Source organism: Moschus berezovskii, chromosome 7 (assembly GCF_049115385.1).
Source record: "Moschus berezovskii isolate FMDL1 chromosome 7, NW_MosBer_1.0, whole genome shotgun sequence".
In the NCBI taxonomy this organism is placed as follows: domain Eukaryota; kingdom Metazoa; phylum Chordata; class Mammalia; order Artiodactyla; family Moschidae; genus Moschus; species Moschus berezovskii.
The window spans coordinates 86,885,839-86,899,643 of NC_142466.1; the positions used below are offsets into that span (position 1 = coordinate 86,885,839).

At 41.9% G+C, this 13,805-nt stretch overlaps 1 protein-coding gene across 2 annotated transcripts; it reads right to left on the reverse strand.

The window, feature by feature from the left end:
- Window positions 1-1,964: 1,964 nt before the first annotated feature.
- On the reverse strand, window positions 1,965-12,833 carry ISCA1 (iron-sulfur cluster assembly 1). Of its 2 annotated transcripts, XM_055427404.2 has the most exons (5): window positions 12,644-12,788; window positions 9,133-9,237; window positions 6,130-6,183; window positions 3,457-3,562; window positions 1,965-2,262 (listed from the first exon to the last, which is right to left on the reverse strand). In XM_055427404.2, exons 2-5 carry the CDS (start codon window positions 9,151-9,153, stop codon window positions 2,114-2,116), a joined length of 330 nt encoding a protein of 109 aa, XP_055283379.1. In that variant the 5' UTR covers window positions 9,154-9,237; window positions 12,644-12,788; the 3' UTR covers window positions 1,965-2,113. The 2 variants fall into 2 exon arrangements, with proteins under 2 accessions (XP_055283379.1, XP_055283378.1); XM_055427403.2 differs by lacking the exon at window positions 9,133-9,237 and having other exon boundaries at window positions 12,644-12,833.
- Between the last annotated feature and the right edge of the window lie 972 nt (window positions 12,834-13,805).

Sequence of the window (13,805 nt, forward strand, 5' to 3'; positions counted from 1 at the left end):
ACTGCTAAGCAGCTTTGTGTAGGAGGTGAACATAAAGTTCAAATGACAGAGTTGGAAAAAGCATTCCCTATCAGGAGGTATACCACGTGAGAAAGCAAAGAACAAATCTCTGTGGGAGGTTGTATGCAGCAGTTTGGATGAAGCCAATGACCCTTATAATGAAATGGGGAGAAAGACAATGCAGAAGAGAGAGGATGAGGACTCTGGAGCCCAGAGCAATCTGAAATGGTCTGTCAAAAGGCTGTACAAGGAACCCAGCTACTGAAAGAGTGGAGGGAACAGAATTGGGTGAGGAAAATCCTGGTGGCCGGGAGACTGGTTAGAAAAATATGGCATTGCTTACTAGTAGCAACAACTGCTCTACTCCCAAATCCTGCTGTCTTAAAAGAAAAGGCAACTTTATGATCACAAAGAGGCGACTTTTCTTCTTTTTATTGGCAATTCAATCTCTACATATATACAGTATTGCATAAATTATAAGTGGGTTGACAATTATAGTAACAATACAAATTCATAAGCATTTACACAGAGCTGCTGCTCCAAGTTTTGGTGCATTTTGTGCCAGGAACCTTAGTAAATATGACAAACGAAAAGGAACTCAGCTACTTCAATTCCTAAGAACAGGCTTCCAAAAGCAGCAAATATGGCATCTCATAGAACACTTAATAAGTCAAATCCAGGAAAATTGATAACTAAAGGACAAAAGGAGCACTGTTTAAGAAAGGGTGGCAATAAAAATGTTAGGTTAAAATATCAGGCTTAAACTTTTAGCAACTGGACTTAGGATCCAGAAAGTGTACACATGCTGGGAATGACAAGGAAAGATCCCCGTGCTCTGCTTCACAATCACCACCACATTCCAAAAGAACAATTCTGGGTTGCTACGGTGTCCTCTTCCCTGTTAGTATGAACTACTGTTCCAAGCCCTAGTGAAACAAGATGATAATTCACATAAATGGGTTTTAAAATAAGACTCTTCTCACCCCAAATAAAATAAAGCTAAATACGCTCTCCAAATTACAAGAAAATCTAATCAAAATGCTGACCAGATAAAGAAGCCAGATCACCCATTTACCTCCATTGACTGCCTCAGAGCACAGAACTGGTGTGGCACCTCCAAGAGAGGAGATGCAGGTGGTCCCCACTCTGCTCCAATCCAGCCTGCAGTGTAGGGGGGACAAAAGCCCATCAGCATCCCTGGAGTTTTATTTCCCAGGTAAAGAACTGAGTGAGTGGGTTAGATGGCTTTTAAGAGAACTTACTGCTATTTTTTTTTTTGGCCTTGCCATGCAGCATTTTGGGATCTTATTTCCCTGATCAGGGATGGAACCCATGCCCACTGCAGTGGAAGCGTCAAATCTTAACCACTGGACCACCAGGGAAGTCCCTTAAAGAGACTTCAAGAGAAAGGATCTAAGTCACCTTGAGATCGCACATCTGGGCAGACACCTAAGAGTGGCAAAAGAAATGGACTTAAAAACAGGTGGGCAAAGTATTTACCTTCTGATCTCATCACTGGGAACTGTTCGGCACTATAGTTCAAGGAAAGCTTTGTCCAGTATTTTAATCTAACGGCTGGGGATGCTACAGGGTGATAAGCAAATGAGGCATCTGACACTGAAATTCTGGATAAAAAATGTAAGAACACTATGCCAAGTCTGGGTAGGAAAACAATGCACCATCACACGACACCAGCAGTCTAGATTTCTTGCCTCTGAATTTCAAGTCATCAATCTTGTCAGGAAGTGAAAGATCTAAAAGAGCACAGCTGTTAAGAATATGTTTTCTGAAATCCTCCCAGGAAGGCCACTTCCATGGAACCAGTTCTAACAGAAAGGATGTAGGAAGGAGAATTTAACTTTTTCTTTACAGATCAGAAAGATGACAAGAGAGCAATGGATTATCATTTTCTGTCCCATATAAAGAAGAAAAGCATCAATTCTTCTGGAATCTAACACACTGGCTTCATTTTCAAATGCATCACTTTATTTTCCTTGGAAGGCAGCCATACATTACACACCTTAAGCATGTGACAGTCACATGGTTTCTTCAATAAACCCTAGAGCTTCCACACAGCTCTCCTGGGGCTTACAGCCTGAGCAGTCCTGAGGAGTCAAATGTTAAAGCTTTCTCCACAGCCACATGTTCCTTTGATGTTTGGGTTATTGAACACAAACTCACTGGATAATTTGTCTTCAACATAGTCCATTTCTGTTCCTAACAGTGTTAGCTGTGCTTTCTTCTCGATGAACACTCTGACTCCTGAGGGAGAAGAAAACGTGAGTCATAGAACGTGAGTCATACCCACCCTGGAACCTGCTGATTCAAAGCACAACTGAACTTTAAATAGTAACCACTAACAGAGGTCAAACAAGACGCTTTTGAATCTGTCTCATTTCCTTTAAGGAATGCAGTGCTCAGTTTCCTGTCTGTCCCCTTTCCTACACAATAATTTATGTCAAAAACAATTGTATTAGGTTAAACAGGAGAATCCCATGGACGGGGGAGCCTGGTGGGCTGCCGTCTATGGGGTCACACAGAGTCGGACACGACTGAAGCGACTTAGGAGCCACAGACAGCTGTACACAAGCAAATTCCATGACAATTCTATGTAAAACTGGAATTTGCCACATGATGAAAATCTGTATATTCTCAGTAAGAGTTCTGTAAAGCTGCAGTCAATTAATGAAAATCCTGAAATGACATCTGTACATACAAAAAACTGCCAAGCCTTGAAAAACACAAAGGACTATGATACAATGCACTGATTTAATAAGACTAAATCAGAGTGATCAGGACAAGCAGTTCTGTTTTTCTACTTATGGACTGGAAAACTGATAATAACATAACTTCCTAGTTACTATGGAGGTGGAGATAGGTATCCTCATAAATACAAATGGATTAAAAAAGCTTTATTCCTTACAAGAAACTGAGTCAGATAAAAGATTACAGGATGAAGATACTTTTATGCATCGATTTTAAAAATAATATTTACTTATTTGACACAGATGCTTCACACCAAAGTGGTTGGTTCATTCAAGTGGTTGAAGTTATATCATCTTAAAATCTTTAGGCACACAATGATAACCTTTCATAACTGAAACAAGTAAGTTTATCCAATAATCGATCAACTGGTTACTAACAGCACAGCTCTGGGGTAAACTTGATTGGGTTCAAATGTTCACAAGGCCATTTCCTAGCTGTGTGACCTTACACAAACATATTTAACCTTAGTGCCTCAGTTTCTCCATCTGCCAAATGGGGGCAGGATAGAACTATTCTCATTTAGTTGCTGTGTATAAAACAGTTAACATATGAAAGCTTATCAAACCATGTCTCCCTCATAGTGAGCATTAGACACCATTCTTACTATTATCATCATTACTCTTCAGGCTTCAGAAGGCTACACATTTTAGGTAGAACAAAGTGCCCAGAAAAAGTTTGTTTAAAACTCACCATCTTGAATAACTTCTTCATCAGAGTCTCCTTTTGTCTTTGTATATTCTAAAGTGTAGGAAAGGCCATTGCAACCCCTGGTTCGGACACCAACTTTCACACCAACCTGAAAAGGCATTGTAAAAGTAAACTTGGTTTTGAAGTAGCACAGATTAAACAATTATATTAATAAAAGCCCTATCTGACATTCATTTCTTCAAAAGCAAAAGATAAATATTAGATTTCTGTTATAAAATGTCCCTTTAGGAAGCAGAGTGAGAAACTAGCATATAAAAATATCAACTATCTACACATATCTCTACAATGCTGGCAGGGATCTGAAAAAGAATAAAAATCAATTACATACAAAGAAAAAGTACAAAGGAAAAACTGCCCCCCAAAATTACAGTCATCACTACCATAAAAATGAGCTATGTGTTTCTTCCTGTTTTCTTTCAGCCTATGTTATATAAAATCTGAACTTTTTTTTTGGCTACACCACACAGCTTGTAGGATCTTACTTCCTTGACCAGGGATTGAACCTGCCCCCTTGGCAGTGAAAGACCAAGGTCCTAATCAATGGACTTCCAGGGAATTCCCTAAGCATAGCTTTTATTAGGAGTAGAAACAAAAAAAGTTTATTCTCTGTTTTTTCCACTTAAAACATTTCCCCATGTAATTAACTTGTATAATTATCATTTGCAATTAATGCCTTTATAATATTCCACTATACCTAAACCCAAGTTTACTACTTAATGATTACCATTAGCCATTTAGTCTAGGAATAACCATTTTTAAGGGAAGAATTTTAATTCCAAAAAGGAATAATCACCTTTGCTTTTTTAAAGGAAAAAAATATCCAATGGCAGAGATGACTAGCTAAGAAAACTGGACTTTCTCAAAAATGTTTTTGCTCCACCTCATCATGTGAGCTGCTCCCAGAAGTTTCCCTGTGGTTAGGTTCACCAAGGTTCATAGGCCGTCACCTGGCAATCTCATTGTGCCTCTACGTGACATGGGGCCGTAATTCTGTAAATATTCTCGACTACCAGAAAGCAAAAGATTGCAGGCAACACAGACACAAGAAATTTAAAAAGGGATCAAAGAGCACTTTTAAAATACTAATGTCTGCCTCTGTAATTTTCTAACATTTCCCCAATTTCTATTTTGGGGTCCTGTTTCCCTGAAAAGCAGTAACATGTGCTTGCTCCAGTAAAGTAACAATAACGTGGAAGACATCTAGTGAAGAGCATGAGTTAGATGCTAAGTCATCTGGGGGCTCTGACGAACCAAAGCATTCAGAGCACTCTCTTTTGTCTTCAAACAAGGAGACAGTAGTCTTATTCACACCTTCAGAGTGACAGCTTTGACAATCTGCGAGGAAATTTCACATAAGTAACTGCCTGACTGAAATTCTGGAGCACATGTCATAAATATTTAACTTAGCTTTTATCTTTATAACAGAAGACTCAAAGTAAGCAGGAAGTTCAACTATCCAGACTAGATTCAGGCACTTTAGGTAAATGGAGTTTGGAAAAGGAACTGCTTACGCCACAAATAATACTTGATGAAGTGTCTGCTCAACCCTTTTCACGTCATGAACAAACAAACATTCCTCAACACTACAAAGCAAAATTGTGTCAACTGGTCAATTTGTGCTCTGGTCTTTAGTCTACCCAAATTGAGCTGGAACGCTGATACACTTTAGACTTAATTAATTCTTAGGAACATGCTAGAACTCCCATTACACTGTTAACACAGATTGTGCAAAAGAACCCAGAAATTACTCTGTTGTCTAATCATCAAACATTAATTGTCTTGGAAGTCATTTCCATATCCCTTAATGATGCACTAAGATGATATGCATACCCACTGTTGAACAATTCTACATCTAAGAATATAGTCTACATAGATGAATTAAGCTATGCCTACAGGTCTAGATCTGTCTATGGGGTCACACAGAGTCGGACACGACTGAAGTGACTTAGCAACAGGTCTAGAGCAATGGGCAAGATACAGACAGTAAATATATGCTGAATAATATTTGTGGCAGCATCGAAAGAGAACAACCCCAAAGACCTTTTATATGAAAGCCTGGCTAAATAAACTTGTTCAGTGGAACATACTAGTCTATGCAGCCATGAAAAAGAATGAGGACCTTTACATAAGGACAGGGAAGGATCTTCAAGCTATATTATCAGGGGCAAAGCAAAGTGTTACCATAGCCTGCATGGTATGTTTTCACCTAGGTAGGAAAAGAGATACACACGCAAATTAATAAGCAAAGCCTAGGCTGGTGGTTCCCCGTGGTTCCGCTCAGGGAATTACTCTGGCAGAGGCCAGAGATGCTGCTAAACATCCTGCAATTCACTCTCAACAAAGAACTACCCAGTCCAAAAGATCACCGGTGCAGAGGCTGAGAAACCCTGGTCGAGGTATAAATAAACTAGAGATGTCTCTGCAAGGACACGAGGAGGCTGTCTCTTAGAAGGGAGAGTGAACAAAGAATGTGGGGTGAGTGACTTCCTTTTCATAATGACCTGTGTTATCTGCATTTAACAATCATGAGCATATTTTACTTTTTAAATAAAAACCCCTAATTAATGAAAGTATACTGTTTATCTCAAGATAAACTTATTGTGGAAACACAACTTCCATTTGTTAGTAAATATTTGTCTGATTGGTTTTACTTACATGTTCAGGCTTATCTTTAAGAAGTTGTTTTATCTTGTTTACTGCTGAAGGTGTCTGAAAAAAGAAAAGGTTATTAAGTTGTTAGTTACAAATTTTACTTCTTCAAAGCCTTGTATTTCCTAGGCTTTAAGAATTCAGGACTAATCTTTAACAAATTCATGTGATGAATTTACGTTCCATTCCTGCCAAAGTACCTTTTGGATTTTATATAGGCATATGAACTCTACTCAATTAAAAACATTTTAAAATTAAAAAAAAAAAAAATCTACTAGCAACATCCTCTTCATCCCTCCTTCCTCTATTCCGGTCAAGGAGGGCTCCCTGTCATAATCTCTATGGTACTATCTACTTAATCACAAACTTAATTTTTCTGGGCAGCATATACCCTGTATTCCTACATTATGCTCAGTAAAAGGCATACTGCCTGACACACGGAAGGCACTCAACACTCAATGAATGACATCAAGTATTGCACTGGGAGAGACAACTTTCAGGCATTTTCCCTTTTGATCATTAACTCTGTTGCTGATTCTGCTTACCCTAAACCTATTCAGAGCCAACAAGTGCATACTTAGAGAAGCAAGTAACACAGAGTAATACCACATCAAATAACACAGAGTGTGCCTCTCGTGCCAGTCCCACCAAATGTTCAGAGATTCTTAAACCACGATCTCGGGTATCTCAACGACCAGAACTAAGCCAGTCAATGATACAAAGAAGGACACACAAGAGAGTTTTCAGGAGAAATGCTGTTTAACTCAGTCATGTCCTTTCACTTTTCACTTTCACACATTGGAGAAGGAAATGGCAACCCACTCCAGTGTTCTTGCCTGGAGAATCCCAGGGATGGGGGAGCTTGGTGGGCTTCTGTCTGTGGGGTCACACAGAGTCGGACACGACTGAAGTGACTTAGCAGCAGCAGCAGCAGCAGCTGTTTAACTGAGCCTAGTTTTCTCAAAATAAGAAAATGTCTCAATGTACTACATGTGTAGAGATAAACTTCCTCGAGGAAAAAGCCTTTCCAGGGAGAAAGCCTGTCCCAGAGCGTTCTTGGTCTACTTCTTAGCTGTGTCTTAGCTCAGTACTTGGCTTAAACAGGGATAAAAGTCCCTCTTCCTTAGGATTCTTGTAAAGAGTAAATGTGCAAATTAGTGACAAGCATCTAGAACATGCTTGTCTAGGAACAAAGAGCTCAACATGAGCCAGCTGTTCCTACAACCATGAGAGTATGTCATCATGAAGAGACACCTTTCCTACTTTGTTTTACTAGCTCCTTTAGCTGGCAATGCTATGCTGGTTGTCTAATTTTCTATACATGCATTTCCCTGGTTTATGAAATTGAGTGGACATTATAACCATCACCGTGGTGGACATTATGACCATCACCATGGCCATAACTCATGCCTGTGCTGGGGAAGCAGACTCGATGGATAGCCTTGGTGTGCTCTTTCACTTCGTCTTGTGGGGGCCTAGCTAGATGAAGATGCTGAAGCAGAGTCAAGAAAAGTCATGAAACCAATTTAGAAGGTTGAGACTAGCATTAAAAAGCAATCCTCTCCCTCCCTCCAAAATAGAAGATAAACCAATGCACTGCACTTGATTCAGTTTGTGAAACTTTGACTTTAGTTATTAATATATGCTGTGTACATATTTCTTACTATGTGTCATTGAAAAAAAAAAGTGAAATTAATCACAGCGGGTTAAGGTTTAAAAAGGCCATTTCCCACGGTTTTACCAGAACAGGAGCCAACAGAGCAACAACTTGGAATGGGATGGAGGTGGGGGAAAGGAGAAAATGCTGAAGAATTATATATTTTTTTTTGAGATTACAGTATGTCAGCTTCAAATAGTTACAGAAATATTAGTGAAAAAACTTTAAGTGCTTATTTACCCTTCTAAATGACTACCAGTAAAAACTAGCTTTCCCAAATTTTCCATGTGAGAGAAATTAACCTAATTACTATCAAATTACAATCAACAGATTTTCAGTAAATTAAAAAAAAAATGGCATAGCCATGGGAAAATATTCGCCGCAAGTCCAATCTGATGTAGAACCCTGGTTTATAGCTGGGGGCCTGGAGGTGTGCAGCTGTGTGATATAAGATCAGGGCATGCATGCTACGCTGCCCCTACACCCCCTGGTGTTTCTTTTCATCCCAACCAGAGACTGGACCTGGGCCAATCTTTGGCAGTGAAAGCACCAAACCCTGCCCACTGGACAACCAGGGAACTCCTGAGCCCCATGCCTAACTTTCTAACTTGTCTAATTTGGTTTTACAAAAGTAACCTGTTTCCTTTTTTTCCTCAACTCCTGGTAGAAAACACTTAAGCAGCAAACAAAAACAATTCAGAGTGGTTCACTTATCACAAAGTGGTTGATGTTCAACATCTCATACTGAAAGGAGCTTGAGGGAAAAGTAACCTGTGTGTTGGGGAGCTGTCGTTACAGGAACCAAAACGTGTCTTAACTGTCTAGTGTCAGGCAGAAACCAAATGTACCCCATTGGGAGGAGTGTTACTAATGAGGATGGATAACCTTGCTGAGTACTCATTTCAGGGAAAAGAATCTTCCAAGTGATAGATTTTCAGAACAAGTCAGAACGACTAAACAGGAAACATTTGGGACCTAAGACCCTTCTGGGAAATAATATAAAAACTTCAAAACAACATGCTGCATGCCTAATGGCTCTCCAATTTCAATATACTCCCCCAAACAACTAAGAAACCCACATCTGTCCAAGAAATTTATGTATAATTAATGAGTCTAATTCACCTGAGATTTGGTAAGTGAATTAAAATTTAAGCAGCCCCTGAAACTCAATGAAATATAATGTCTTTCACACGTGTATCACAGAACAAAACATTTTTTCAAGTGAGAGTATCTTTGAGTGAGATATTTTGGCCTTAAAAAAATAAAAGAGTTCCAGTCTATTTTTGTTGCCGAAATTACAGGAAAAAGTACTGTAGATGAAAAAACTTTTTAACTACTTCATAGCAACATACTTTTACTTTATCCAATGCCATAGGGTTTCTATTCCTTGTAGCAGAAACTTTCCATCCTCAATACTGTATTTCCTTAGTCATTCCCCAGGCAATTTTCATTTTTTGCTGTTTAAGGAAACAAGATTAAAACCCAAAGTTAACTCCATGATTATGTATACTAAATATGAGCCAACAACTACAACCTATTTTAGTTTCATAATAAATCTGACATTTTACAGTTTAAAAGATGGCAGATAACGAGTAGCCAATGAATATATTACAGTATACTCTTTAATTCATCTTCAACAGCTATGGCATTATGGTGCTGTTTCCCTTTTGCCTTTTACTATTCCTGTGTCTACAGGTAATCACTGTATCGAGTCACAATTTGTAGCCTACTTTTGAAAGTTTAATATGCTTCTAATTTGACACATAGTATAATAACATACATATATTCACTGTTTGCTGAGTACTTTCTAGATGCTTAATAGTTTATATGCATCATCATTTTATTCTTTCGATTCTGCGATTTAGGTATTAAAGATTAAATATTCAAAAAGTTGCACAGGACTACCAAGTCAAAGAATGAAGAATTATGACTCCCAAACCTTTAAAAAAAAAATCATGATTTACAAATTTCACCAACAGGATTCACTCTAATGTAACTGACTGACCTTTCATTGTTAGATATTCGGGCTACTTCCAATTGTTTCCTGTGTAATGCCCCTTAAACTATCTCCATATACAAATCCCACAGTTTGGTCACTGTTCCAAAGGACTTCTGGGCTAGTCCTTCAGTGAACAGTTCCTTGAGCCCCATTGTATTTAACATTATATTATTTCCATACCCTTCTCAACCAGGTGCAGCTAAAAATTAAGCCTTAAGACACTCACTGTATATAATAAATTAACTTCTCTGCGGTGCATCAAGAATGATGCTGGCTATGTGCCACTAACCGTTATAGCTTTAGCTGAGCTTTAGGCCAGCTGTGGGTATATCTCTAACAGTAAATTAGGGCTGCAATGATTCTAATTTGTATAACAACGGAAGTAAGGGGCTCAGCCAGCCGTGGGGGTTTCCCAAGTGGCACTAGTGGTGAAGAACCTGCCTGCCAGCGGAGGAGATATAAGAGATGTGGGTTCGATCCCTGGGTTGGGAAGATCCCCTGGAGGAGGGCATGGCAACCGGCTCTAGTATTCTTGCCGGAGAATCCCATGGACAGAGGAGTCAGGCGGGCTACAGTTTATAGGGTCGCAAAGAGTCAGTCACGGGTGAAGTGATTGAGCATGTATGCATGCCAACAGTGGAGTGTTAAATCTTCAAATTCTTTGGTTAGTCAGAGTGAAATTCCTCTGGCTCCTGTATGTTCAATACCATTCATCAATTCCTGGGTCTGCCGGGAAGTAGGGGAAGGGGACGTCTTCCTCCCTGGATGTTCTCTTCAGGTGTCAAGGGTACTGCCTTTGATGTGGTGGGTTGAAATCTTACGGTATTCTGGGCTGCATAAAAGTGCCTAGGACTAGTCTTTTAAGCCTTTCTTTCCAGCAAACAGCCAATTTCTCCTGGATTAACATCAGTTACTGGTGATAATTTGGTGCTGAAAATATGGAATCATTTCTTGCTGACATCTTGCTTCTCCAAGGATGCAATACATCTCATTCTTGTCAAAATACATCTATGTCAAAACTTATATATTTAGCTAACATTTCTCTCTTCTTACCAGTTTTATTATCTCATTAAATTTGCTCTCATCTCTCTTCACTCATTAGTCCTTTAATGATTTCACCCCTTTTGCACTTAAATGAACATGGTGGTGTTAAATGTTTGCAAAAACACCGGAAAATTAGGCAGACATCAATACATGTGTTAAGGCCAGTGTGTTAAGACTAGGCAACACATGCCAGGATTAAAATGACTGCAAGCCTGCTACCACAGACCTCTGGTGGAAAGCTCTGGCACCAGCTAAGATCACAGGGAAAGGGACGGAAGTCTACTAGAGAGTTAAGTCAGATAAATTCACACAACGGACTCCTGCATGCTAACTGGAAATGTTGATATAAGGCAACACAGAGTCCTTGTGAAGCGAGCACTGATATGATAAAGCGGTGCTGGTGACATAATTGGCCTGGTAAGCTAGAATAAGTAATCGGGTATAAAGCAGCAAGCATGGATTGACAGCTCAGGTCTGAGAAAGTGAGCTAGGTTATCATTCCCAGTCATTTCTAGAGGTGCCGAAGGCAAGGCCCACGACTGTGTCCCGTGAGGGTAGGAAACGTAAGTCTTAGACTTAATGGCATACCCTTCAGAAGTGAAAATGGGCTCGGTGGCACAGCAAAAAGGAATGCAGAATACAGGATCACCTCCTTATGGATCTAAAACAGTGACCCATTATGAAAACAAATTCTCCCACCTGATTGTGACTTTATTCTGTTTCGCTAAATCCTAATTTTCCGGCAGCAAGCCTTCTTATAGCATTAGACTGAACGAAATCCATGATTCATTCTCATCTTTTTTCCCAGTCTTCAGGAAATGCTTGCGCAAAGGCTTCTTAACCAAGAGTAGTGTGTGTATGTGAGAAGAATGCTGATTATAAGTTTTCTTATGAAATTAATCTTTTAAAACTGCAAATAGTGACTGCTTAATGGGCAGGGGGTTTTTCTTTGGGGCCAGGTGTGTGTAGGAACTACGGTTCCATAATACTGTCAATGTATTAAACGTCGCCGAATCGAACGCTTAAGAATGGTTAATTTTCTGTGAATTTTCCCTTAGTTAAAAACAAAACAAAACTGAGCAGTACGTCGAGGAACCAGCATGCACATTTACTTCTGTTAAGGAGCTACAGCACGTATTCTGGTCCCTTTTGAGTGTGTTTGACCTTTCACCCTGTGTACGTTGTAAACTCACTCAGGGTAGAAATGTATCCTTTGTTCGAGTCACCACGGCCTGGGACTGCCGGAGGCACAGAGTATCAAAGCCTCTTCCACCCCCAGACATCAGGAAGCAACCCTTTGTGCACTGCAGCCTTGATCTCCGCAAGGGAGGTGGGCTTTGTTGTCTGCGCTCTCGCACACCACTGAGGTCCTCCGGCTGGGCTCGACTCGGCTCCTCCATAAGGGCCTCAAGCTGGTTCATTCACCCGTTACGCCTGGAACCTGACACATCAACCTCTAAACCACCCGCGATCCCCGGCACTGCAACCCCCGCAAGACCCTGCGCAGCCCCAGGGTCCCGGAAAGCGGAGCTGGACTGCCTGGGGCCACGCTCACACCGCCCCTCCCCCTCCGCACGCGGCGGCGCGCGGCCTTCTGGGAAACGTAGTTCCCGGGCCTAGGTTCCCTGAGCCGCTCCCGCCCGCGCTTGTTTATCTCAGCAGCAGGGACGAGTAGGCGGTGAGGGCGACGCGGCGGCTGCGGACCGGGTCTAGGGCGCAGTCGTCGGGCCGTGCAGTGCCCCGCCACCCTGAGCTCCCACCTTGCGGGGGGCAGAGGTGAACCAATGTCACCGGCCCGGCCACGCTCCCCAGCCACTCACCAGGGTGAGGGCGGCCCGCGTGGGCTGCAGCTTCCTCTTGCTCACAGCCCGGACAGTGGCCCGGACTAACGAAGCCGACATCCTCGCCGTCCTGCCGCCTCGGTGTCTAGGGCTGGAGGTCGGCCATCTCAACCTCTCTCCATGGACACCGCGGGCGCTGTGACGCCACAACCTCCGGCGCACGGAGCCTTAGGCTCCGCCCCCCGAGGGCCCGTCCACCTAATCGCTATTGGGCGGGCCCTGTGAGTGACGGGCGGGGGGCGGGGCGCGGACTAGGGCTGCGGTCACGTGACGTGGGGCGCTGGGGTCAAAAGAAAGGTCGTCACTTTGCCGGCTGTCTTGGCTGTCAGTCTCCAGCAGCACTGGGGAACGTGGAATGAGCTCCGCCTTGTGGACTCTGGGGGCGCGCGGTACCTTGCCCTGCCCTCTGGACAAGGTGCGGCGCCGCCGATTAAGAGCTCAGAGGAATCCACAGGCCGCGGAGCTGCAGCTTTCAAGGAGAGAATGGATCCGAGGCCCGGCAGCTCCACACATTCCGTCTTCCTATTTGGTTCAGCGAGGCAGTTTTTACGAGCGTAGGATTACCGCAGATCAATAAACAACTTTCTCCCTTCCGCTTTCCCCAAGCTGCTCGGGAGGACAGAAGAACTGTACAAAAAAGATCTTCATGATGAAGATAATCACGACGGCGTGATCACTCACCTGGAACCAGACATCTTGGAATGTGAAGTCAAGTGGGCCTTAGAGAGCATCACGACGAACAAAGCTAGTGGAGGTGATGGAATTCCAATTGAGCTATTTCAAATCCTTAAAGATTATGCTGTGAAAGTACTGCATTCAATATGCCAGCAAATTTGGAAAACTCAGCAATGGCCACAGGACTGGAAAAGTTCAGTCTTCATTCCAATCCCAAAGAAAGGCAATGCCAAAGAATGCTCAAACTACCGCACAATTGCACTAATCTCACATGCTAGTAAAGTCATGCTCAAAATTTTCCAAGCTAGGCTTCAGCAATATGTGAATCGTGAACTTCCAGATGTTCAAGCAGGTTTTAGAAAAGGCAGAGGCACCAGAGATCAAATTGCCAACATTCGCTGGATCATGGAGAAAGCAAGAGAGTTCCAGGAAAACATCTGTTTCTGCTTCATTGACTATGCCAAAG

Bases quoted from the DNA above. Each gene is read 5' to 3' on its own strand.
- ISCA1 (XM_055427403.2), bottom strand. From the start codon at position 12,724: ATGTCGGCTTCGTTAGTCCGGGCCACTGTCCGGGCTGTGAGCAAGAGG. The intron at 6,184-12,643 runs GTGAGTGGCTGG...TTCTTTTTTCAG, and splicing joins CGCGGGCCGCCCTCACCCTG to ACACCTTCAGCAGTAAACAA. The intron at 2,263-3,456 runs GTGAGTTTTAAA...CTTCTCCCTCAG, and splicing joins TGAAGAAGTTATTCAAGATG to GAGTCAGAGTGTTCATCGAG.